This window comes from Lonchura striata, chromosome 28 (assembly GCF_046129695.1).
Source record: "Lonchura striata isolate bLonStr1 chromosome 28, bLonStr1.mat, whole genome shotgun sequence".
Classification (NCBI taxonomy): Eukaryota; Metazoa; Chordata; class Aves; order Passeriformes; family Estrildidae; genus Lonchura; species Lonchura striata.
The window spans coordinates 1,931,030-1,953,975 of record NC_134630.1 but is presented as its reverse complement, the minus strand read 5'-3'; the positions used below and the strand labels follow the sequence as shown (position 1 = coordinate 1,953,975).

The 22,946-nt window shown below is 58.8% G+C and overlaps 2 protein-coding genes across 3 annotated transcripts; both read right to left on the bottom strand.

Annotated features, from left to right (window-relative positions):
• Nucleotides 1-7,642: 7,642 nt before the first annotated feature.
• LOC110469492 (complexin-3-like) lies at nucleotides 7,643-9,403 on the bottom strand. The gene is made up of 3 exons (XM_021528269.3): nucleotides 9,244-9,403; nucleotides 8,526-8,613; nucleotides 7,643-8,197 (listed from the first exon to the last, which is right to left on the bottom strand). The coding sequence occupies exons 1-3, from the start codon at nucleotides 9,396-9,398 to the stop codon at nucleotides 7,979-7,981; spliced, it is 462 nt and encodes a 153-aa protein (XP_021383944.2). The 5' UTR covers nucleotides 9,399-9,403; the 3' UTR covers nucleotides 7,643-7,978.
• A 785-nt stretch (nucleotides 9,404-10,188) lies between these two features.
• Nucleotides 10,189-22,608, bottom strand: MATK (megakaryocyte-associated tyrosine kinase). Of its 2 annotated transcripts, XM_021528210.2 has the most exons (14): nucleotides 22,457-22,608; nucleotides 22,283-22,344; nucleotides 14,646-14,702; nucleotides 14,321-14,434; nucleotides 14,052-14,167; nucleotides 13,502-13,721; nucleotides 12,538-12,631; nucleotides 12,380-12,445; nucleotides 12,128-12,227; nucleotides 11,956-12,040; nucleotides 11,703-11,776; nucleotides 11,402-11,597; nucleotides 10,974-11,060; nucleotides 10,189-10,849 (listed from the first exon to the last, which is right to left on the bottom strand). In XM_021528210.2, exons 3-14 carry the CDS (start codon nucleotides 14,652-14,654, stop codon nucleotides 10,667-10,669), a joined length of 1,344 nt encoding a protein of 447 aa, XP_021383885.1. In that variant the 5' UTR covers nucleotides 14,655-14,702; nucleotides 22,283-22,344; nucleotides 22,457-22,608; the 3' UTR covers nucleotides 10,189-10,666. The 2 variants fall into 2 exon arrangements, with proteins under 2 accessions (XP_021383885.1, XP_021383884.1); XM_021528209.2 differs by lacking the exon at nucleotides 14,646-14,702.
• Nucleotides 22,609-22,946: the final 338 nt, after the last annotated feature.

Sequence of the window (22,946 nt, the reverse complement as noted above, 5' to 3'; positions counted from 1 at the left end):
AATGTTATCCTGGGGCAAGGGGAAAGCACTGCATTGCCCAGACCCGCCAGCAAAGACTCACCTAATGCCTCAGTGGGAGTGGGGAGGGAAGAGGAGAGTGGGCTCATGCTGGGGGAGGGTGAATGGGGGTCCTAGAGGGCAGCGAGCAGGGGCTGGGTGTTGGGGGTTGCCCAGGCTGCACACACAGGGGTGTCTGTGTGGGGGTGCTGTGTGCCTGGGGCGGCCGTGCCCGTACCCGGGCAGGGGCTCAGGGGGGCTCAGGGGGGCTCCCAGTGAGGCACAGGAGTGTGGGGGGAACGTGTGGTGGGCTGGGCATGCGGCAGAAGGTGCAGAGCATGTGCATGTGCAGGGATGGGGGTGTGTGGGGATGGGGTGTGTGGGGATGGGGTGTGCGGGGATGGGGTGTGCAGGGATGGGGGTGTGCAGGGATGGGGTGTGCGGGGATGGGGTGTGCAGGGATGGGGGTGTGTGGGGATGGGGTGTGTGGGGATGGGGTGTGCAGGGATGGGGTGTGCAGGGATCAGGGATGGGGGTGTGCAGGGATGGGGGTGTGCAGGGATGGGGGTGTGCGGGGATGGGGTGTGCAGGGATGGGGTGTGCAGGGATGGGGTGTGCAGGGATCAGGGATGGGGGGTGTGCAGGGATGGGGGTGTGCAGGGATGGGGGTGTGCAGGGATGGGGGTGTGTGGGGATGGGGGTGTGCAGGGATGGGGTGTGCGGGGATGGGGTGTGCGGGGATGGGGTGTGCAGGGATGGGGGTGTGGGGGGATGGGGTGTGCAGGGATGGGGGTGTGTGGGGATGGGGGTGTGCAGGGATGGGGTGTGCAGGGATGGGGGTGTGCAGGGATGGGGTGTGCAGGGATGGGGTGTGCAGGGATCAGGGATGGGGGTGTGCAGGGATGGGGTGTGCAGGGATGGGGTGTGCAGGGATGGGGTGTGCAGGGATGGGGGTGTGCGGGGATGGGGTGTGCGGGGTGGTTTGTGCCACACGGGAGCAGTGCCTGAGCACCATGCACACAGGGCTCACTGTGCAGTGTCTGCACTGCTGCATGCAGGGCACAATGTGTGTGCACAGCGCTCGTGCAGGGCGTGCATGGTGCCGTGGGTGTGCAGGGAGCACAGTGTGTGGGGGACATGCACAGCCTGTGGGCACAGGAGCTGTGGGCACCCATTGTGTGCAGTGTGTGCAGGGTGTGCAGGGTGTGCAGGGTGTGCAGGGTGAGCAGTGTGTGCAGGGTGTGCAGGGTGTGCAGGGTGAGCAGTGTGAGCAGTGTGAGCAGTGTGTGCAGGGTGTGCAGGTGTGTGCAGTGTGTATAGTGTGTATAGTGTGAGTGGTGTGTGCAGGGTGTGCAGTGTGAGCAGTGTGAGCAGTGTGAGCAGTGTGTGCAGGGTGTGCAGTGTGAGCAGTGTGTACAGTGTGAGTGGTGTGTGCAGTGTGTGCAGTGTGAGCAGTGTGAGCAGTGTGAGCAGTGTGAGCAGTGTGTGCAGTGTGTGCAGTGTGAGCAGTGTGAGCAGTGTGAGCAGTGTGTGCAGTGTGAGCAGTGTGAGCAGTGTGTGCAGGGTGTGCAGTGTGAGCAGTGTGTGCAGTGTGAGCAGTGTGTGCAGTGTGAGCAGTGTGTACAGTGTGAGTGGTGTGTGCAGTGTGTGCAGTGTGAGCAGTGTGTGCAGTGTGTGCAGTGTGAGCAGTGTGAGCAGTGTGTGCAGGGTGTGCAGTGCACATGGCCCAGGCAGCAAAGGCTCGTGCAGAGCCTGTGGCACACACCATGCAGTGCAGCACATGCAGCGTGTGCACGTGTGTGACAATGTGCAGTGCAGCACATGCAGTGTGTGCACGTGTGTGACAATGTGCAGTGCCTGCCTGGCGTGTGCTGTGTCCGTGCAGTGCAGCCAACACGAGCAGCGTGTGCCTGGTGCTGCTGTGGCGTGCTCCAAGCATGCGCTGTGGGCAGTGTGTCCAGCGCAATCAGTGCATGCCAAGGGCTGTGTGTGCAGCGTGTGCAGTGTCTGCAGTGCCTGCAGAGTGTGCAGGGTGTGTTGCACACCCAGTGGGTGCTGTACTCCCAGAGGGGCTGTGCACACGTGGTGCTGTGTGTGCAGCGAGTGCAGCATGGGGTGTGTGCCTTTGGGAGCTGCATGCCCCCCGATGCCCACAGCCCTTGCGGGGTGTCTGTAGCCCCAAGGGCTCTGGGTCCAGCCCAGCAGTCTCAGGGTGCCTCAGGGGAGCCACAGGTCAGGGCAGAGGTCTTGGGTGCTGCACCCTGGGGTGCCCAAGGCAGCGGTGGCAGGTGGGCTGTGGGCAGCAGGGGCCCTGTGGTCACTGTGTGAGCATCACAGCATGTTCTGGGGTTGGGGACACAGGGAGGCCATGGGGTCCCCCACTGCCATCCTCCTCTCACTTACCTGCTTCTCATTTGCGCAGCTCCACACCTGCAAGGAGAGGAGAGAGGGGGGCTGAGCACCTAGAGCATCCTCCTGGGGCACGACCCCCCGAAAGGACCCAGCACCCCATCAGGATCTCCATCTCCCTGCCCAGCCATGTCCCACGGTCCCATGGAGCGGTGGCGGGGAGCCAGAGCTGGGGGGGAGCTGGAAGGAGCTGGAGCCATGGGAATGGGTGAGATGGGCACTGGGGGAATGAGCGAGAGAGGCGGGGGGGGCTGGGGATAAGACGGGGCAAGCTGGGGAAGAAGAGGGGCAATGGTGGGGGAGCAAGGCTAAGGTGCAGAGACGGAGCCCCATGGTTCACCCCCTGACACCACCAGAAAGCAAAGGAGGCAAAAACTTCTCAGGGAGCAGCCAACCCCGACCTGGGAGCACAGATGAGCCAAGAACAGCAGAACCCCGGAGCAGCAGCGACCCAGCAGCAGGGCAGCACCCCAGACCCCACCCCAGCCTGCCTCGGCCTGGCTGGGGCACAGAATGTCCCTGAGTGGGGAACAGGGGCATTACAGATCAGGCTGGGGGGACATCAGCACCAACCAACCACCCCGTTTTCCCCATCCTCCAGGGACTGGCCTCAGGACTCCCAAGCTTTTGCCACCAGTGTTTTGGGAATCCTGACTGGAAACAGGCCATGCTGACTGGGGATGGGGACACGGCTGAACTCCAGCTCCTGAAGGACATCTGCCTGCAGCCACTGTCATGCTAGCAGCAATTTTCAGGTTTAAGCCCTTAAACGGCAAAACTGTGCTGGGAACCATAAGCACCCAACACCTCAAGAGAGTTCTTCCCTCCCTCTCCTCGATGCTCCAGCCCATGGTTTTCCCGCAGGGGATGGTAGCTTGGGGGGAGGGAACAGCTGCTGGTAAAGACACCCAAAAAAGCAACAGAAATGACATTGAGCCCTGGTCAAAGTGGGTAAAAACCCCTCACTTCCTGAGCCCTGCAAAGCAGCAGAACATCAGTGAGGACAGGTGGCCTGCCCCGTCAGCAGGGGATGTGGAAGAGACAGTCCAGGGACAGCCCCACCTTCCACTGGGACCCCATTCTTTGCCTTTGGAAGCCCATCTGGGCACCAGAATTTGGCTCCCTGGGCTCAAGCCGCCTGGGATGGGTGCTTGGAGCATGGGTGGCTCCTGCCCCTGGCTCTGTGTGATTCAGGGCGAGTGACACTGGCGGGCACCCACAGCCGCTCCTGAGTCCCCAGGGAATGGCGCCAGCCCCGTCCCCAACACCAGCCCCGGGCACACCCTGGGGACACCCACTCCCCGTCTCAGTATCTTCCCTCGGCGCTTTGTCCCGAATTGGAAAAAAACGGCGTTACCTGCTGGGCCCAACTCGGCTTTTCCAGGAGTATTTAACTTTGCTGGTCCCTCCCGGGAACCAAACAAGCGGCTCAACCTCACCAATCTCGCAGCTTTGGCAGCCAAAGTTGCCTCTAGTCTTCTTATTTGTCACAGAACCGCCGTGCTAAGGCTCGGGAGAATCTTTATTTAGTGTTGCAGATGTCACCAAGGCACCGCAGATTGGAAATGAGTCCAAAGGATTAAGACGAGGTTATTAATTGGAGGCCTTCCCCTTTAAGAATGATTGACAGTTACTTTCTGGACAAGTAATTGCTCTAAATGTCCCCCCAGCACGGGTCCGGGGGGGCAGCGGCGGACAAAGCCCCGAACTGCCTTCCCCACTCGGATTGTCTCCCCACAAAGGCGTCCTGCTGGAGTTTGCCGTGTAATCCCCTCATTACGGGCGAGGAGAAAGAATTAGAAACAGGGGGAGCGGAGAAGAAAGGATGGAGGGGGAGGGGGGGAGGGGGCAGGATTTCCTTGGGCTGCGGAGCCTCTGCCCCAGGGATGGGGTCCGGGGCAGATGCCCCAACCTCGGTGGGATAGGGATGCTGCAGTGATGGGTGTTGTCCCCCCTGGACAGGGATGGCGAGCCTGGGGGTGGCCCTGTGACAGTGTGGGTGGCCTGATGGCTCCCAGTGATGCTGCCTGCAGAGCCCTGCCCATGCGGGGAGCAGAGATGGGGACAGGTGTGGGGACAGGGATGGGGACCAGGCATGGCGTCCAGCTGTGAGGACCCAGGGTGAGGACACGGTCTGGGGACCTGCTCTGGGGTCTGGCTGTGGGCCCAGCTGTAGGGACCAGCCATAGAGACCAGCCCCCCTGAACAGCCTTGGGAACCTGGTATGAAGACCAGGCAGGGAACACTCACGGGGACCAGAGCAGGGGACCAGGCAGGAGGGCCAAGTGGGGGGAGCCGCCATGGGGCAGTGACCATGGAGACCAGGCATGGGGAAGAGTCATGGACTGAGCACTAGGGCCAGGCATGGGAACACCCTGTGGGGACCAGCTGTGGGATCCAGCTGTGGGGACAATCCCTGGGGGTGCCCATGGGTCCTGGCCTAAGGGGGCGTGGGACAAAGGCAGCCAGGCTGAGGGGCAGGTCTACCATTCTTCTCCCCACTCCCACTGCTGCTCCTGGGCCCCAAAGAATGATGGAAACATCATGGTGGAGCTCCTGGGCTGTGCTGGGGGATGTGCTTGGTGCTGCCTACAGCCCCCATCATGTGGGGTGGATTTTGCCCTTTTCTTTCTTTGCTCACTTTTACTTTCTCCCAAAACCATCTTCCTGCCACCTGCAACCACTGCCACCCCCGGGCCTGTCTAGGCTTCCTCCCACTCCCTTCCCCTCCTTACCACGCTTCCCCTTTCAGATGGCAAATGTCACTGCGGGGGTTTTGGATCCCAGCACCCTGTGCCAGGTGGCTGCTGGCCCCTGAGCGGGTCTGTGCCCTCCCCACCAGAGCTGCTGGTGGCGAGACCCCGCAGCCCGCTCTGTGTCCTGGTGTGGGCCCCGAGGCCATCCCGTTGTCCCCTACTGGTGATGCTTCACCTGCCCTGTCTCACACTTCTTTGGGGACTGTGTGATGTTGTCTTGGGGAGGGCATGCCACTACCCTGGGGACAGTGTGCCACCACCCCAGGGGACAGGCTGGGGTGCCATCCTCACTGCCCTGGGGACAGAAAGTCCACGCCCCAGGGATGGCATGAGCTGCACAGGCAGCCCCTGGGGAGGGGTGACAGCCCCGTGCCATGCAGCGCTGCAAGAGTGCAGGGGAGAGCAGGGAGCTGCTGCCTGCGGAGGGGCTGGGGACATCCCCGGGCAGGGGCCATGTGTGGGGCAGGTCCCATGTGTGGGGCAGGGGGACAAACTGGACCCCACTCGCCCGGATGCCCATGCTGGCCACTTGACGAGCGCGGGAGCCGTGTGCCCCGCACTGTTGGCCCTCGGCAGGTGTCCCCGGGGTGCCCCACTGGCCCGGGGGTGCAGGGAGGTCCCCAGGGTGCCGGGTTTGGGGGCGGGGGCTGCCCAGCTGCCCGGCCCCGGCGCTGTGTGCCGGCCCCGCGGCTGCCACAAGGTGTTGCCTCGCCCGGGGGGAGGCAGCAGGCCGATTTGCCAAATGATTATAATTGCCTTTTAGGAGCAGATAGCAAATTGATTTGCTTCCTCGTCCAAGGCCCGTAATCGCTTCATCACTTTAAAATATTAATGCTATACTTCTTTGCTAGTTTCCCAATTACCCTAATTGAAGGCAAATTGGTTAAGAAGGTGCAATGCAGAGTATCAGGGGGTTTAGTTCACTCAAATGACAGTTTTAAACCTCCCTAATCCTATTAGCGCGCAAAGCTGCTAACGCTTAGAGACGCTGCGTCAGCTTACCGGGGCGGTGGGGCCGGGGGCGGCCGGGGGGCGGCCGGGGGCCACCGGCCTCACGTGACCAGCTCGGCCGGGATTTATCACTTTTTTAGTTCATTAAGAGGCCTTTGGCAGGCGGGGAGGCAGCAGGGGTGACCCAAAAGGGTGCTGAGCGGGAGGCAGGTGGCAGCACGGGGAGGGCGGGGGGGCAGGACGATTAGCCAAGGAGACCTGGCGGAGGGTCCTGACCCGAATCCCAGCTGGCGCTGGGAGTCCCCATGCAGCCCCACTGGGAGCACTGGGGGAGGGCTGCCCATCGGAGCAGGATGGGACCCTGATGTGGAGCGGGGATGGAGGACTGAGGTGGCGGTGGCAGAGCTCGTTGGGGACCTCAGTGCCACCATCCCAGCAGCTGGCACTTGGTGGCGACGTGCGGTGCGATCGGCGTTGTGCTGGGTGCCACAGCTGCTGACACCCTGTCAGCATCCTGGAGAGGGACTGGCGTGGCGCAGGCGGTCCCATCCCACAGGTGGGGATTGCGCCTCAAGAGACATTTCCTAAATTCTGAAGAAAAGCTGGTGAACGGGGATGAGGGTGATGGCAGAGACAGCAGGGATGATGAAGTCAGCAGGGACAGTGGGGCCACCAAACATCCCGAGGCTCCCCGGTGTCGGGCCCTGCGTGTCTCACGCTCCCTGGGATGCTCCGGCAGCCAGCAGCCTCCGGCCTGGTACCCGGAGGGGTTCCAGGGGGAACTGGGCACCTCGTGCATCCAGGGACCTCCCTGCTCCGTGTGCTCAGCTCCCCAGCGGCGGCTGAGCCCGGTGACACAGCTCCCAGCCCACCCGCGGCCGTGGGCAGCCCGGGCAGGGCCGGCCCCGCAGCCTTTCCGGAGCAGATGGCAGCGGCGTGGGCAGGATGGAGGCAGCTCAGCGCGTCCTTCCTTTCATGCACACGCAGCGTGATTCCCGGCGGCTCCGGCTCCGGCTCCGGCGGGAGGCGCCGCTGGGGCCAGCGCTGGCCGTACATTTTACACGGGTTCAGCGAGCTTAGTCCTCGGGGACAGGCGACTCAGGAAGATTAGACCTCGCTAAAATAGGCAGGTATTAGTGATCTCAGCAGCCCCCGGCCTTCCGGCGCGGCAGCATTTAAGCCAGCGCTGCTGCCGAGCGCCCAGGACAGAGTCCCCGGCGGGGCAAGAGGCAGCCGGGCACCCTGGCCCAGCCAAGGGGATGCCCCTGCTGCCCGCCCGCACTGCTCGAGCACGGGAGTAAATGCTCCACACCGCTGCCGGTGCCGTCCCCAAGGGGTAGCCGGGATGATCACTGGCTCCCGGTGGGGGCTGCTGCAGAAGCAGGGACGGACCCCGTGGCCAAGCGTCCCGGGCTGGTTGGTGGCTCAGGGGACACGGGGCAGCCCGGCTCCAGCGCTGTCATCATATCCCCTCACCAACCAGGACAGGGCCTGTGTGGGTGCGGGATGTGGCAGGACGACCAGAATGGTGCTGGCAAATGCTGTATTTATTGAGCCAAATGGTGCACGGTGCCAGGGCTGGTGACGGGGGTAACAGTGTCAGGGACCTCCCCGTATGGGGGCTCACACCAAGAGCACCACGAGAGGGACCTGACCATACCGGCCGGAAGAGACCCAGGCATTCTGCACCCCTGCACAGCCTGGGAAAGCAAGAGGGAATGGTTTTGGGGGAGAAAACCCGCGCCTAACGTGTATTGGGACCCGCAGCCCCAGTCAGGGCACTGGGAACAGCCAGAGCCTCCGCATGCCGGGGCTCCCGGGGAGCGGGGCTGCCGCTGTCACCCGCGGCGGGGCGGGCAGCGCTGCTACATCAGGGCGCACTTGTCCCTGACCTGATCCACGCCGCCCAGAGCGCGGCCCCGCAGCGCCGGCAGCTCCACCTGCCGCAGCTTCGCCAGGAGGGCGAAGGCCCCGGCGCTGCCGTCCTCCTCCTCCTCCTCCTCGCCGCGCACCATGGCTGCCAGGTCCGGCGGCAGCTCCACCGCCCCTCCGGCCACGTGCACCTGGGCGTCGTCCCGCTCGTCCTAAAGCGGTGGGAGAGGGCGTCGGGTGGGGACAGACGCGGTGCCTGCCACGGTGGAGCGGGGACGGGGGACAGCGAGCAGCCAGTGGTGCTGGGGACACGGTGGGATTCCAGGTGCTGGGGACACGGTGGGATTCCAGGACTGCCCAGTGCCAGACTCGGACGCTGGGTGGACAGTGGGCGGCAGATAGACGGAGACAGTGGCCGTCTGCTGCCCTCTTCAGGAATCCCTCCAGCCCAGGGGAGTACGGCAGCCGGGGCCTGGGGCTGTTCCGGGCGATGCAGGGTCAAGGGGAAGCCCCCGGGTCCGCAGACAGGCTGGTTCTTACCTGGGCCAGGTGGTACTTGTCTCGCAGGTGCATCCGCACCGTGGCCCGTTCTGCCTTCCTCTGTGCAAACGCCTTGTCCCGCTCGATCCTGCAGCAGGTGCCACACCATCACCCCCCCTCCCCGAGCACCCAGGACCACCCCGACCCCGATCACCCTGGTCCTCCTACAGAGCAGGTCTAGGGCACGAGGGAGAAGGTCTGAGACCCACAAGAGGGTTCAAGTGGGGGTCTGGCAGCAGGAGCCACATGCTGTCCACCCAGCCCAGCACCCAGATTCAGAGGTGGTTGATGAAGGCACCCATTGCAGGAACTCGCTCCTTCTGCAGCCTCTCATCCCCCTGGTGCTGAGCTGCTGGGTTCCCACAGCACCTGGTCCCAGGGAGGTGCGACCTGAATCCAATCCCCTGCTGACCCCCATTGCCCACCCTTGGCTCCAAGGGTGCTGGGTGAAACCATCCTGTGGCTCTGACACCTGGGGGTTCCCCTTGTCACCCGTGGTGCACGAAGCTGCTGTCACAGCCCTGTGCCAGCCCCTCCATGGACCTCCCATGCTGTGGGGGAGATACACTGAAGGGCACCTGCTCTGCACTGTCTCCTTCCCCAGCTGCCTCCCTGTCCCTGTCCTGTGCCACCTTGGGCAAGGCCCACAGCAGGTGAGATCCTGATTCTGGAGTGTTGGGGGACCCTAGAGACCCTCTCAGCCGCGGCAAAGCCTTACTTCTCCTCCAGCAGCTGCCGCTGGTACTCCTCAAACTCCTCCCGGGCCATGCTGCTGGGCAGTGCAGCTGCCTTGTCATCCTTGGGGGTCCCCTTGGGGGACTCGTCCTTGCCCCCCTGGAAGCTCTTCAGGGCAGCCGTGAAGAAGGAGGCCATGGTGGGTGGTGGTGGTAGCTCTTGCCCCAAGGTGCCCAGCGGGTCCCAGTGCCTGCAAGGTCAGTGGGACCAGCCCCAGGGGCACCGCGGATCAGGGGCGGATTAAGGCATTAGGAGGGGAAGGCACAGCCAGGGTGGAAGGACCTTCCCTTTGCTGCACCCAAGGGTGCTTGCAGGGGACAGTGGCAGTGCAGGGGGACAGCAGGTGCTGCCACATCACAGTGATGGGGAGGTGGAAGGAGTCATCGACCTGCAGCACACGCTGGGTCAGGCTGACCATGGGTCCAAATTTGGATCAGCACCCAATGGGGCTGGGGCAAGCCCTGGGGAGAGCCCCATGCCATGGGCACCCAGAACCATGCACACGGGGGGATTGGGGGTGCAGGAAGTCAGCACAGAGGAGACACAAGAGGATTAGCCAAAAAAACCCAGTCGAGGGTCAGGGGACTGGCAGCAGATGAGGCGGTGGCGGTGCACACCCGCCCGCGGCAGCCCCGTGCCCCCGCTAATCCCTGCTCCACCGAGACTCGAGATTGCTCGGCAGCCTGCGGGGCCGGGGGCTCCCCACGGCTGGGGATGTGCCCCGTGCCCATAATCTATACGAAAGCAATTCCCATACAGCCTCTGATTAAAGCATAATCCCCTGCTGCACAGAGCTCCGGTGGGAGAGGGGCTGGATGGCATCCGGGGTTCCAAGGGCCAGAGCTCCTGGCCCCCCCAAAGCCTTTCACTGGCCTTTGTCAGGCTCCAAGTGAGAGATAGACCTAATTTCACCCCAGAGGCTTAAAGATGCTGTTGAACTAATTTCTTTGGTTTAATCAAAAAGCCCAAATCCATGTGGTTTAGCTGGCTGTGCCAGCATCCCTGTGTGGGGCTGGGTGCTGGGGCAGAGCTGAATCAGGGTGGGATCTCATTATCCAGTGAGTGGACATTCCAGTCCTGTTTCCCATCACTGGGAGTCTCAGCTTGAAGGGACCCCACAGGCAGCATCTGCTCCTGGGGCTGAGCACAAGGGGTGTGGGCATGGCTCCCTTGGGCCCTGTGCTCCCCACTGTGGTGGGCCAGGGGAGATCAATCCCATGGCAACCTTCTCTGGGCTGTGTGGCGGGTAGAAGGACCGTGCTGAGATGGAGGGGGGCTGCTGCCCCATCTCCACAGGGAGAGAGCAGCACCATGGACCTTCCTGTTCCTGGCCCCTCTTGCTCTGCCACAGCCAGCCCTGGAGGATCTAGGGGCTTCAGGTCCTGTGTCCTGGTAGCAGGATGGGGTTAAATGTCCCTCAGGTGCTTCAGCTCCTTCTGTAGCTTCTCTGTGAGTTTCTTGAAAGACGGGCGCTTGCCTGGCTCCAGCTCCCAGCAGCTCTTCATCAGGGCATAGATGGTGGGTGGGCAGCCCTCGGGGGCGTCCATGCGGTACCCCTGCTCCAGCAGCTCTGTCACCTCCTTCAGGGCCTGCCAGGATGGAGAAGCCAGCTGGCAACCCCCTTCCCTGCTCTGCCCAGGGAGCAACGGGATGCCCCTGTCCCGTCAGTGCCACTGGGGTGTAACCTGTGGTGCTCCCTGGCACAGTGCTCACCAGCTTAGGGTAGGGTGCCCGTCCAAAGGAAAAGGTTTCCCACAGGAGGATCCCGTAGCTCCACACGTCTGACTTGGAGGAGAATTTCTGTGGCGGCAGGAGAGGGGGAGGCTGAGGGCTGTGCTGGGTCCCCATTGCTTCCCAAGGGTGAGACACAGGACAGTGACTGCCCCCTGCCCCCCCTCAGCTCCCCAGGGTGTGAACACCCCCCCAGTCCCATCATCCTGCCCCAATTCCCAATTCCCCAAGTCCCATACGCCTGCTCAGGACAGAGACAGAATTTTGGGAGATGCAGGGCTGACAGTGCCAGAGGCCAGCGTGGGACAGGGATGGGTCAGTGGGAATGGGAACAAGCAGGGACAACCCAAGGGTGTGAGATACTTTGGAAGGACCCCCTGGCCAGCCCAGCCCCTCTCACTGTCCCTCACATTGTGTTTCAGGGCCTCTGGTGCCGTCCACTTCACAGGGAGCAATGTGGCATCTGCACCCTTGGGGTTGACCCGGGCCAAGCCGAAGTCGCTCACTTTGGCCACGTTCTCCTCAGAGATGAGGATGTTGCGGGCAGCCAGGTCCCGGTGCACCAACTTCTTGGATTCAAGGTAGTCCATGCCTTGAGCCACATCCCTGCCACAACCGAGTGAGACAGAGCCGTGTCACCCATGCTCCCTGGGGCTGCACAGGGCGATGCAGGGCCCTGGATCCCAGCCCAGAGGAGAGGGGGGAACTTACAGAGCGAACAGGAGGAGCTGCTGGGTCGGGACGAGTGCCCGGCCCCGCGTGCGCAGGAAGTTCACCAGGTTGCCCTGACAGAGGAGGATAAAATGCGTCAGGACCAACAGGATGGGGCTGCCAGAAGACTTTGCCTTCTGCAGGTGCTGCAGTGTCTGGCATGTGTGATGACTCAGCCTCTAGATGCAGATATTGTTCCCAAATCTAAGTGGTGATGGGTCCCACTGGCTGAGGAGCAGCCAGGTGCTCTCACCTTGCTCATGAACTCCATGACAATGTAGAGGCCATTGTGCAGGATCACTCCCAGCAAACACACCAGGTTTTTGTGCCGGACCTTCCTGGAATGGAAGGGATCTGAGTCAAGGAGGTGCCTGGTCATCCTGGGCCACAGGCAGGGTCGGGCCACACCTCCACGGAGCACTCACGTCATGGCAGCTGTTTCAGCGAGGAAGGCCTGGGCAGTCACATCGCACTTGATGTTCTTCACAGCCACCCTCTGCCCCAGGTACTCGCCCTGTAGGACATCTGGGAGAGCATGGGAGAGTCAGGCTGAGCCCCACACCCAGCCTCCTGCTCTCCAGGCTGAGCTCCCCATGCCATGAGATGGGGAGGGGGATCAGGCAGTGCTCTCTGGGGAAGCTGCACCCGGGAACCTCCAGCCCCATCCTCTCACCTACCTCCGAACTCGCCTTGCCCAATGCGGTCCCCCAGTGTGAGGTGCTTCAGGTTCAGCAACCAGCCAGCTGGGCATGGGCACAAGGGCAGGTTAGCAGGGGCCACCAGTGGGGCCTTGTCCCTAAAATGCAGACCACAGCCCCGTCCCACCATCCCCTACCTTTGGCCAACTCCTCCTCAGCTGACTTCATCCCAGATTTTGGTTTTGGCTTCACCAGCTTGGTGCAGATGGCTCCCTGCTCCTTCATGTAATGCTGCCAAGGGATGAACAGATGGAGGTGATGCCAGCTCTTATCCTCAGGGTCAAGGGGTCCAGGGAACAGCTTTGGGATGCTCCACAAGACCGCACCATCACCACCCTTGAGGACAGCCCATGTCTCAGCCTTGCTCCCCTCTGGGCACAGCCAGAGGAACACCATGATGGACCACAGGTGTTTGGGGTGCTACTGGTGTGGTTTGAACTCCTGGCAGGTGCTGCAGCAGCTGAGGGCAGTTTGCAGAGGCAATGGGGGAGGAAGCAGCCAGACAGGATGGGACAGGATGGGATGGGACAAGACAACCTTCAGACTTTTAAAGTGGGGCCAGGGCAGCTGAGAAGGGAAAGGAGCCACCCAAAAGTTGTGTCTATAAGGAAAACTTAAGGGTACAACTCCCTGGAGAGGAGACAGGGTGAGGGAAGGACCACCAGGAAAAACTCACTGGAAGGGCAAGAGCTCACACAACAGCCTGGGAGCCCTGTGGGGTCAGCAGGTGAGAGGGGGCTTTGAGTGGAAGGAGACACAGCAAAATGCCCTGAAGTCCAGGGGAGGTAGAGGCCACCAGGGTCTTCCTGCTTTCTGAAGCATTGAATAAGCAGGGATAGGGGTAAAATGTAGCCCTTGGCTGTGGACTGTGACTGCAGCTGGCACAGCTGGTTTGCAGAGGCATCCTTGGGATATCCCAGATCTGCCTATTGCACTCAAACCGGGTGAGAACCATGAGCATTTGAAAGGGGCAGAGAATTACACCAGGTAAAACACCAGTGAAAACCACATAGAACAGGACAAGGACCTGCCTCTGTGTGAGCCTTTGAGGTCCTTGCCCTTCTCTGGCACTGGTGGGACCCTCTGCCCGGGAGGTCTCACCTCAATCATGTCAATGAGGTTGGAGAAGTACTGCTGGCTGTCGATGCTGAGCGTGTTCTCCTCGTGCACCACACGGTAGTGGATCACCTCCCTGCCGAAGCTCACGCACAGCACGTAGTCCCCGGGGTGCCGGACAGACTCCCGCACCAGGAACAGCCCATCCTCGGGGGGCTGCAGCTCCTGCACCGCCTCCGTCCCCGAGATCTTCCCATGGAACCAGCTGAGGACAGAGGCACCGCAGAGGGGGCTGAGCCAGGGACAGCAGCGAGATGGGGAAAGCAGAGCCCGTGCCGAAGCTACAGAGACCCTACTGCATGAAAGGTCTCTCCATGGGGTGCAGCCCCGCTGGGCTGGCACAACTAGAGGTCCTTAAAGCCAGGTACTGGCCCCAGCAGATCCCTCCATCCCCAGGGCACGGCTACAGGATGCTCTGTCCCCTGCTGCGCCCCCAGAACGTTGATGGAGGAACATGCTGGACCCATGTGCTGCTGCAGCTCGCAGGGGCTCGGCTGGGTCCCCCGGGCCCCCCAGTCACCCCAGCTGTACTCACGGCATCAGGCTGAGTTTGGGGTCGGCGCGGATGGCCCCGCGCTCCCGCAGCGCGCTGGCTGCCAGCAGCCCCTCCTGCCCCGTCTCGTTGTGCCTGGCACGGTACCAGCCTTTGCCCTGGGGAGGAGAGGGTCTCAGAGCGACGGAAGGAAGGGCGGATGCCTCTGGGAAGGGAGGGACCGGCTGTGACAGCTGAGCTGATGGCACTGGAGCCTCGCTCAGGCCATGCCCGCTCAGCGCAGCGTGTCCCTGAGCACCCACAGGTCTCACCTCCACGGCCTCGATGATGGTGACCATGTCCCCCTTGCGGAAGGCCAGCTCCCGGGGCTTGGGCTTGGTGTGGTCATGCTTGGCGACACACTGCGTCCCGGGGGGCCAGTGCTTCTGCAAGGAGAAGCAGTCAGTAGGGACAGCGAAAGCAGGACCCCTCTGCTTCCCCAGGCACCAGGGCCAGCCCCAAGGACCATCTGAAACCCTGGCTGGGGACCAGGGGTACTGGGCATGAGCCCTCCTCCACCCCACTTCGGTCCTGGGGGCACTCTGGGGTCCCCCGGTGTCCGCTGGATTGTCGGTGTCCCTGTGCAGCCCCGCTCACCCCAGACATGGCCAACCGTCAGCGCATCAGGGGCTCCCTGTCCTCTCCTGCTGCCACCTGCAGAAGAAACCAAAGGGGCTGTGGAGGGACAGAGCTGAGCTGGCTTGTCCCAGGTTACGGCTGCTGTCCCACAGACTCCCCTGGCCAGTGCAGCTCCTGTCCCTCACACAGCCTCGCACCACGGGATGGAGGAAAAGGCTGCAAACTCTGCCTGTGCCAGCTGTGTCCCGGGGACACTCCTGTCCCACACACGGCTGGCAGCAGGATCAGCACTCTGCTCTCTGCCACCCAGGAGGGGCCCCAGCTCTCACCAGTCCTGTGGCACAGCAGGAGCCCAACACCACAGCTGTGTGGGAGTAATGTGGTTTTATCAGGAACTTGCTTTTTCACCTCCTCTTTCAGGAGCTCAGAGTCACCAGGGTCCCGAGAGGCACCAGCCATGGCCCCGCTGACGTGGAATGAAGCAAGGCTGGTGTGGGGGCTGCCTGGCACTGGGGACACGGGGGAGGCTGGGCTGAGGTGGGACTGTCACATGCACTGGCTGTGGGATGATTGCACAATGTCCCTGTGCTGCCCCTGACACCAGCTAGTCATGCTGGTATACATATGACAGCTTTGCAATTTAAAATTGTGTGTCTTTTCCTCCTTCATACCCACTGTCGCCTCCTTGGGAGGATCACAGAATCAGGGAATGGTATGGTTTGGAAGGGACCTTAAGCCCCATCTAATTTAACTCCTTGACATGGACAGAGACAATTTCCACTATCTCAATGTGCTCCAAGCCATGTTCAGCCTGGCCTTGGGCACTGCCAGGGATCCAGGGGCAGCCACAGCTGCTCTGGGCACCCTGTGCCAGGGCCTGCCCACCCTGCCAGGGAACAATTCCTGCCCAATATCCCATTGAATCCCACTGCCCTCTGGCAGTGGGAGCCATTCCCTGTGTCCTGTCCCTCCAGGCCTTGTCCCCAGTCCCTCTCCAGCTCTCCTGGAGCCCCTTCAGGCCCTGCCAGGGGCTCTGAGCTCTCCTGGAGCTTCTCCTCTCCAGGGGAGCACCCCCAGCTCTCCCAGCCTGCCTCCAGAGCAGAGGGGCTCCAGCTCTCAGAGCACATTTGTGGTGTCCTCTGGCCTGGCTCCAGCAGCTCCACGTCCTCCTGATGCTGGGGTTCTGAGAGCTGGAGGCAGCTCTGCAGCTGGGGTCTAATCAGAGCAGAGCAGAGGTGCAGAATCCCCCCCTCCCCCACTGCTCACACTTTGGATGAGCTCCTTGGAGCAGAGATGACTTTGCTCCTTTGGAAGGTGAGTCACAATCACTGCTCTGCATCACTGCTGGTAACTCCTCTCTGTGGCAGTGCAGATCTAAGGACTGTCTGATTCTGCCAGCCCATATCCATAACGGCAAAACAGGGACGATTGCAGCTGCTACAAGGTTAGTTTTGGAAGGCAGCAGTTTGTCTCTGCCAGAAGCCACCGTTAGCCAGCACTGCCATCCCCTTGCCTTGCAGCCCATCCATGGCACACATGTTGTGGTGGTGAAGTTGGGGCTGCACAGGCAGCCACTGTGTGCCTGCTCCCCAGGTGCAGCTCAGATCACCTCCAGGATGGTGACAACCTCATGAACACAGAGCTTCAGAACAGGGTGTGCTCCATACCCCTGCCGAGGTACATTCTGTCCAAGGAGGGATGTGCTGGCTGAGCCAGGAGGACTGATGGCAGCTCTGACAACTGTCCTGCATTTTCTGCTGCTCTAGGACAGAACTTTCAGGTGAAAAGCAGCAACTGTTTGGTCAGTCCTGCCCTTGTGTGCAAACAGCTCTTGGTGCTGGGAAGGGACAGATCCCCCACTCGAGCACCAAAGGGAAGAGCTTCTCCTCTGCCCAGCTCAACTTGGGCCAGAGTGATGGACACACAGCCCCACATGGACACCTGCTGCCAGCAGAGCCTGGACAGCAGCCAGTGCCTCACCCAGGCACCAGCAGGGACAGCAGTGAATCACCTCCCTCCTGGGGACACTCACATGCCTTGTCCTAAAGCAGCTCTTTGCTCCTGGAGGTGCTTGATCCAGGAGATTCCCATGTTCCCACAAACAGAGTGTGCAGGCAGAAAGCCTGAGAGGAGATATTTGCCTCCTTCTTTGTTCTGGGGCTGTTCTGTACTTTTATGAATTGGTAAACCTGAGTAATTGCAATAAGGTTGAGAAGCACAGAAACATAGTGGGGGGTGGTAGAGCTGTCCCAACCCTGACTGCAGAGCTGAAGCTTATTCCCAGCGCAGTTACCCGGCCAGGCGGTGCCCGACCCGGGCCCTGTGACAGAGGGGACGCCGCCCGCTGCGATGGGGCCGCGCGGTGCCCTCCCCTCCAGAGCACGCTGCCGGCTGCCCCGGGTGGCACTCGGGCAGAGGGCAGCTGCGGCTCCTCGGCTGGAAACGGGGCACTCCCCTGCCCGCCATGCAGCACCGTGCCCGTCCCTCCTGCTGCCGGAGCGGGAGCAGGTCTTGCCTCAGCCATGGCAATGGACCATGGCCAGGACCCTCAGCGCCCTCGGGCCTGGCTCTTACCTCTCAGCCGTGCCCATGTGCGGCCGGGGGCAGCGATGTCAGCGAAGCTCACAGCTGGGCCTGGACTTGGATTCTGAACCCCTGGGGACTCTGTCCTGCACAGAGCCGAGCTATGTCCAAGAGTAGCTCCCAGGCAGAGCCGGGGCCCAGTTTCCTGATTCTCTGCTGCTGAGGCTGTGATGCAGCGCCCGGGCGGTCCCTGCACTGGCGCCGCCTGCGCCCTCAAACCTCCGTCAGAAATGAGTCATTATTTGACAACACTCAGGGCAACTTCTGCCCTTTGAGGGCCCAGTTACACACCCTCGCTGGAAGGGAACTGGAACTCACCAGATCCTGTTCCCTGTGGCTCTGTGGCGGCACCCCCTGCACGCAGGGACAGCTGCTGTCACCACTGCTGGCTGGCCAGAGCAGTGACAGCGGAGTGGGTGCCTCTGCTGCCAGCAGCTCTGCAGGGGGACTGGGTCCTAGGAGAGGAACAGCTGGGACCAGGGATCCCAGGTGTAATCTTGTCCCAGCATCGACTCTGTGAGCCTCAGAGCAGGTTGATCCAGGCCACTCTTCGCTGTTCCTCTGGGGTTGACAATCCAGAGGCACCATGGGTTGGGACAGGCAATGGCACAGAAAGCTTTAAATGAGTACTGCTGTCAAAGAGAAGCAGCTTATCTGTATCCTGCAGCATCCACACAAGTGGGGAGGGAATAACCACCTCTGCAGCTCATAATCCCAGCCACAAAACCAGACACCAGTTCTGCACTAAAGTTCTGCATTTTCAATATTCTGAGCAAAATGGTGAAAAAGAGGAAAATGCCATTGTAGGCAAACACCAGATTTCATTCAGGGGTCTTGGGACCTTTCTGGGTGTACTTTAAAAAAATTAATAAAATGGTGTTTTAAGCCTTCAGAAAACATTGGCAATTCAAGGGCAAAGGCAGTGTAAAAGAAAACTCATCCAAACTAGCAGGTACTTTCAGGTCCTGGTTATATTTTTCCCTACACAAACAACTTCCCCAAGCCATTCAAGCCAGATTGTTTGTAGGATTCTTGGGGCAGGTTTCCCCAGGAGCACTCCTTGCATTATTCCTTGTATTTGTCGGGCTGGATCCTTAGAAACTTGGTCTGTTTTGGCTGGAGAATAAACACGTGAGTTCATCCTTACAGCTCTGCGCTGCACTCCCAGGATCTGCACAAGGCTCCCTGTGACAAACAGAAATGTTCTGTGCTTTTTGGGTTTTGCCACATCTGGCCGTTGTTACAGACACGACCACGGGCCGAAGAACTCGGTGTCGCACACAGGGAGCACTCCCTCAGATGCAATAAATGGGCTTTCCCTGTCCTGCTGCACAGCTAGCAGAGATTCCTACGTGCTTCTGCCTGAGCTTGTGTCCCCTTTCCATCCTGGGCATGCCACCCAGCCAGAGCCTGAGCCTTTAACACACAAACTGCAGCACTGCCTTCTCCCTTCTCTGGCGCAGCAAAGGCGATGCCCGGCTCGGTGGGTACAGCTGAACCACCGCCTGCCAGGCGCCTCCCAAAGCTACACAGCCAAAACATGGGGACTGCACAGCCCTTCCCAAGTCACCGAGTAAATGGGAATAGTTTGGGAACATTTGTCTCACATTCTAGGCTGAGGCTTTGCCTACTCACCAGTCTTCCTCCTGGCATTCTGCATTTGGGCCAGGGAGAGTGAGGCTCAACATTCTACAGAGCAAATTACTGAGCAGTGCCATTCCTGACAAAATCCAAGTTATCCAAAGGAGCAGAGTTTGGAGGTGGAGAGATGGGCAACAATATTTATCAGGAGCAGCACACATTTTGTACAAAAAAAACATCTCCAGTCATCTCAGCAGGATCTGGGTATTAGCAATCCCAAACCCACAGGCTCTCTTTTGCCAACCCAACCCCTTTCAGTCCTCTTGGAGAATACCATTGGATTCCCCAGATATGTACCTTCTAGCCTGAGTAGTCTGCCCTGCATTGCACACCTTCAAAAAGGGAACCAGAAAATGGCAATAAATCATAAAAGCAGACATGTCTTTGACATCCAATCTCCAGCATTTAAAGGGAATGTCACTGAGTTAAAACATGCTTTATCACATCAAAGATTTATATTTCCACACAGAAATATAGACTCACAGAATTCCAGAATGATTGGTGTTGGAAGTGACCTTGACTAACATCCCTTTCTAAACCCCTGCCAAGGGCAGGGACACCTTCCACCGTCCCAGGCTGCTCCCAGCCCTGCACAACCTGGCCTGGAACACTTCCAGGGATGGAGCAGCCACAGCTGCTCTGGGCACCCTGTGCCAGGGCCTGCCCACCCTGCCAGGGAACAATTCCTGCCCAGTATCCCATTGAATCCCTCTGGCAGTGGGAGCCATTCCCTGTGTCCTGTCCCTCCAGGCCTTGTCCCCAGTCCCTCTCCAGCTCTCCTGGAGCCCCTTCAGGCCCTGCCAGGGGCTCTGAGCTCTCCCTGGAGCTTCTCCTCTCCAGGGGAGCACCCCCAGCTCTCCCAGCCTTCAACAAATACATGAAGCTGAAGCCTGTGGCAATTCTCTTGCTGTCTGCTGGTGTCATGTCCAACAACCCAAGTGCCCAGATCTGGTTCTCTGCATTGCACTCTTTTTCCAGGTACCACTGTGACAGCACCAAAGCTGTGTTACAGCTCAGTCAGCTTTGTTCCAAACCACTGAGAAGGAAGTGTCTCCATGTCTGCACCTCGCTGTACAAACAGCCCCCAGGATCCCTGCTCCAAAGGGTGGGGGATAACCCCAAACCCATACAACAAAACCTGGCAGCTTCAGGCACCTCAGGCCAGAGGCCAGAAATCTAAAGTGACAAAATGTTTAAAGGATACACATGATACCAGAGTGTGTGTGGGATTTATTTCTCTTTATTATATCGTTCTACATGTTTTACTGTGGGAAGAGTTTCTTCTAGAGCAAGGAGTGGGAGGAAGGAAACATAACAGAAGGAAAGGAACTGTTGCTACAGGCAACTCAACTCTTACACAACGGTGCAATTTCTGTAATGGTTATGGAATCACAGAATCATTAAGGTGGGAAAAGACCTCCAGGATCATCAAGTCCAACTGTCAGCCCAGCACCACCTCCATGTTCACCACTAAACCATGTCCCCAAGTGCCACAGCCACACATTTCAACACTTCAGGCATGATGACTCCATCACTGCCTTGGGCACCTGTGCCAGTGCCTGACCACCATTTCCATGAAGTTTTCCTCTATATCCAACCCAGACCTCTCCTGCTGCAATTTGAGGCTGTTTCCTCTTGTTCTGTCATTTGTTACCTGGCAAAGAGACTGACCCCACCTGGCTCCACTGTCCCATCAGGGATTACACAATTTTGGAGAATTATAGTGCAACAAAACTACCTGCAATTGTCTATTTAAAACACAAGCTATCAGACGAACCCAGGACTTATTACAGGCAAAAATTGCAATAATATGAGCATTATTTCATACATGCAATATGATTACTATGCAGCATTTCTTTTTTGTAATTTTTTCCACCTCCTTCACCCTCTGCTTTTTTACCTGTCTCTCTTTTCACTGTGTGCATCAAATGTATTCTTTCAGGATTTCAAGTGCTATGATTATGGGTTTTTTTTCCCTCAAAGTCATCATTTTTTTGCCAGGGGAAAAAGGAGATAAAATGGTAACAACCCAACTGAAATGAAGGCCACTATATGGAGGAAATACAGAGAAATCTGCAGTTCTTCCCACACACTATGGAAGATGGAATTTTAAGTTATTTAGAAGTTCATCACCACCACTACACCATACACAGAAATTAAGCTTATATTGCAAAACCTCACCTAAAGCTACAGTAGCCAGTGCCTTTGAAAATACGAAACCATGAATCTGGTGTCCAAGCTGAAGCCTTCTTCATCAAATTTCTGCCCTGAGTCACAGAGGTTTCAGGCAAGACCGGCTACTGCAATTTTAATTTAATCTCAAACTAGATTCCCTTTCATCATATTTAACATGAGCAATTTTTAATATTTGCTTATTTGATATTGATCAAGAAAGCCAATGCTCTCATTGCACAGTCAAGAGAATTGCAACTGTTTATGAAAAAAAGTAATTACATTTAAATGACCTTTCCTAGTGCATATCAAACCAAGAAGAACTGAGCAAACAGGATGGGAGAGGGCTTGAGTCATGCACTGTACAATTTTATGTGCTGCAATAAATTCTGTGGTTTTTCGCATAGGCAATAAAAAATGGGACAGAGGAGTCAGTGGCACATAGAAACACTGAGCACGTGTAGCATTTCATTTATAGACAGGAGCACTCTCCTTTGGTGGGACAGCCCAACCTCTCACTGTCAGTGTGGAGAGCCAAATTAACCAGGACCCTCCTGTCAGGCCTTGGCATGGAGCTCAGGGAAAGGTTCTTCCCCCCGAGGGTGCTGGCACTGCCCAGGCTCCCCAGGGAATGGTCCCGGCCCCGAGGCTGCCAGAGCTGCAGGAGCGTTTGGACAGCGCTCTCAGGGCTGCTCAGGGTGGGGCTGTTGGGGGGTCTGGGCAGGGACAGGGGCTGCATGGATGGACCTGTGGGTCCCTTCCAGCTCTGGATTTTCTGTGGTTCTATGCTCCTCTCACTTTGATGAATCCCTTCACTTAAATCTGAGCAACACAATTTCTAGTGTTACTAATGATAGAAGAATAAGAATAAATTAAATGTAGTCCACATCTCTCAGTTGCAGTGAGAATCCATAGTATCCCACTGTCAGGGACATTCAGCAAACTGGTATTAACTGCACTTCTCTACCTGCATCAATGAAATGCATCATCTCATTACAGAGTCACTGAATCCCAGAACAGTTTGGGTTGGGAAGGACCTTAAAACCCGTCCCATTTCACCCCTGCCATGCCAGGGACACCTTCCACTGTCTCCAAGCCCTGTCCAGCCTGGCTTTGGACACTGCCAGGGATCCAGAGGCAGCCACAGCTGCTCTGGGCAGCCTATGCCAGGGCCTGCCCACCCTCACAGAGAAGAATTTCTTCTTCTACAGTAAAGAAAACTTCCTGGCACCTTACAGTCTCTAAAGCATCCAACTTACCTTCCTAACAGGGATCTTGCAGTCCAGGTTCATCTGTCAATGCTAGAGATGAGAAAGGAAACCTATCACAAAAATGAATATATTGCAGTCAGGTTTTTAACAGCAAACATCAGCAGGCAAAGAATTAAAAACATGCTTAAAAACTATTTAAATAATTCTGAAATCTTGCTTTACCTGAAGTAAGGAAATGTGAGAAGCTGATCAACTGAGCTTTAGATTCTCTGGAATGAGCCCACAGTTACAGCATCTGAGACTTCCCTTAAAAGCTTTTCTATAAATAACAACTCTGAGTGTTCCGAAAAGCAACATGAGCGTTGTAGAAGTCAAGTGGGAGTGCCTGGGGCTGGAAATACAGTTCTGAAAAATCCACAGAACCACAGAATCCCAGAAAGGTTTGGGTTGGAAGGGATCTTAAACCTCATCTTATTCCACACCCATGGGCAGGGACACCTCCCACTGTCCCAGGCTGCTCCCAGCCCTGTCCAGCCTGGCCTTGGGCACTGCCAGGGATCCAGGGGCAGCCACAGCTGCTCTGGGCACCCTGTGCCAGGGCCTGCCCACCCTGCCAGGGAACAATTCCTGCCCAATCTCCCATCCAGCCCTGCCCTCTGGCACTGGGAGCCATTCCCTGTGTCCTGTCCCTCCATGCCCTTGCCTAAGCTTC

Bases quoted from the DNA above. Each gene is read 5' to 3' on its own strand.
- LOC110469492 (XM_021528269.3), bottom strand. From the start codon at position 9,398: ATGGCCTCCTTCTTCACGGCTGCCCTGAAGAGCTTCCAGGGGGGCAAG. The intron at 8,614-9,243 runs GTAAGGCTTTGC...CACCTGCTGCAG, and splicing joins CGGCAGCTGCTGGAGGAGAA to GATCGAGCGGGACAAGGCGT. The intron at 8,198-8,525 runs GTAAGAACCAGC...CCACCGCTTTAG, and splicing joins ACAAGTACCACCTGGCCCAG to GACGAGCGGGACGACGCCCA.
- MATK (XM_021528209.2), bottom strand. From the start codon at position 22,315: ATGAACCTGGACTGCAAGATCCCTGTTAGGAAG. The intron at 13,722-14,051 runs GTGAGTACAGCT...CTCTGTCCTCAG, and splicing joins CCCAAACTCAGCCTGATGCC to CTGGTTCCATGGGAAGATCT. The intron at 12,228-12,379 runs GTAGGTGAGAGG...ATGCTCTCCCAG, and splicing joins TGGGCAAGGCGAGTTCGGAG to ATGTCCTACAGGGCGAGTAC.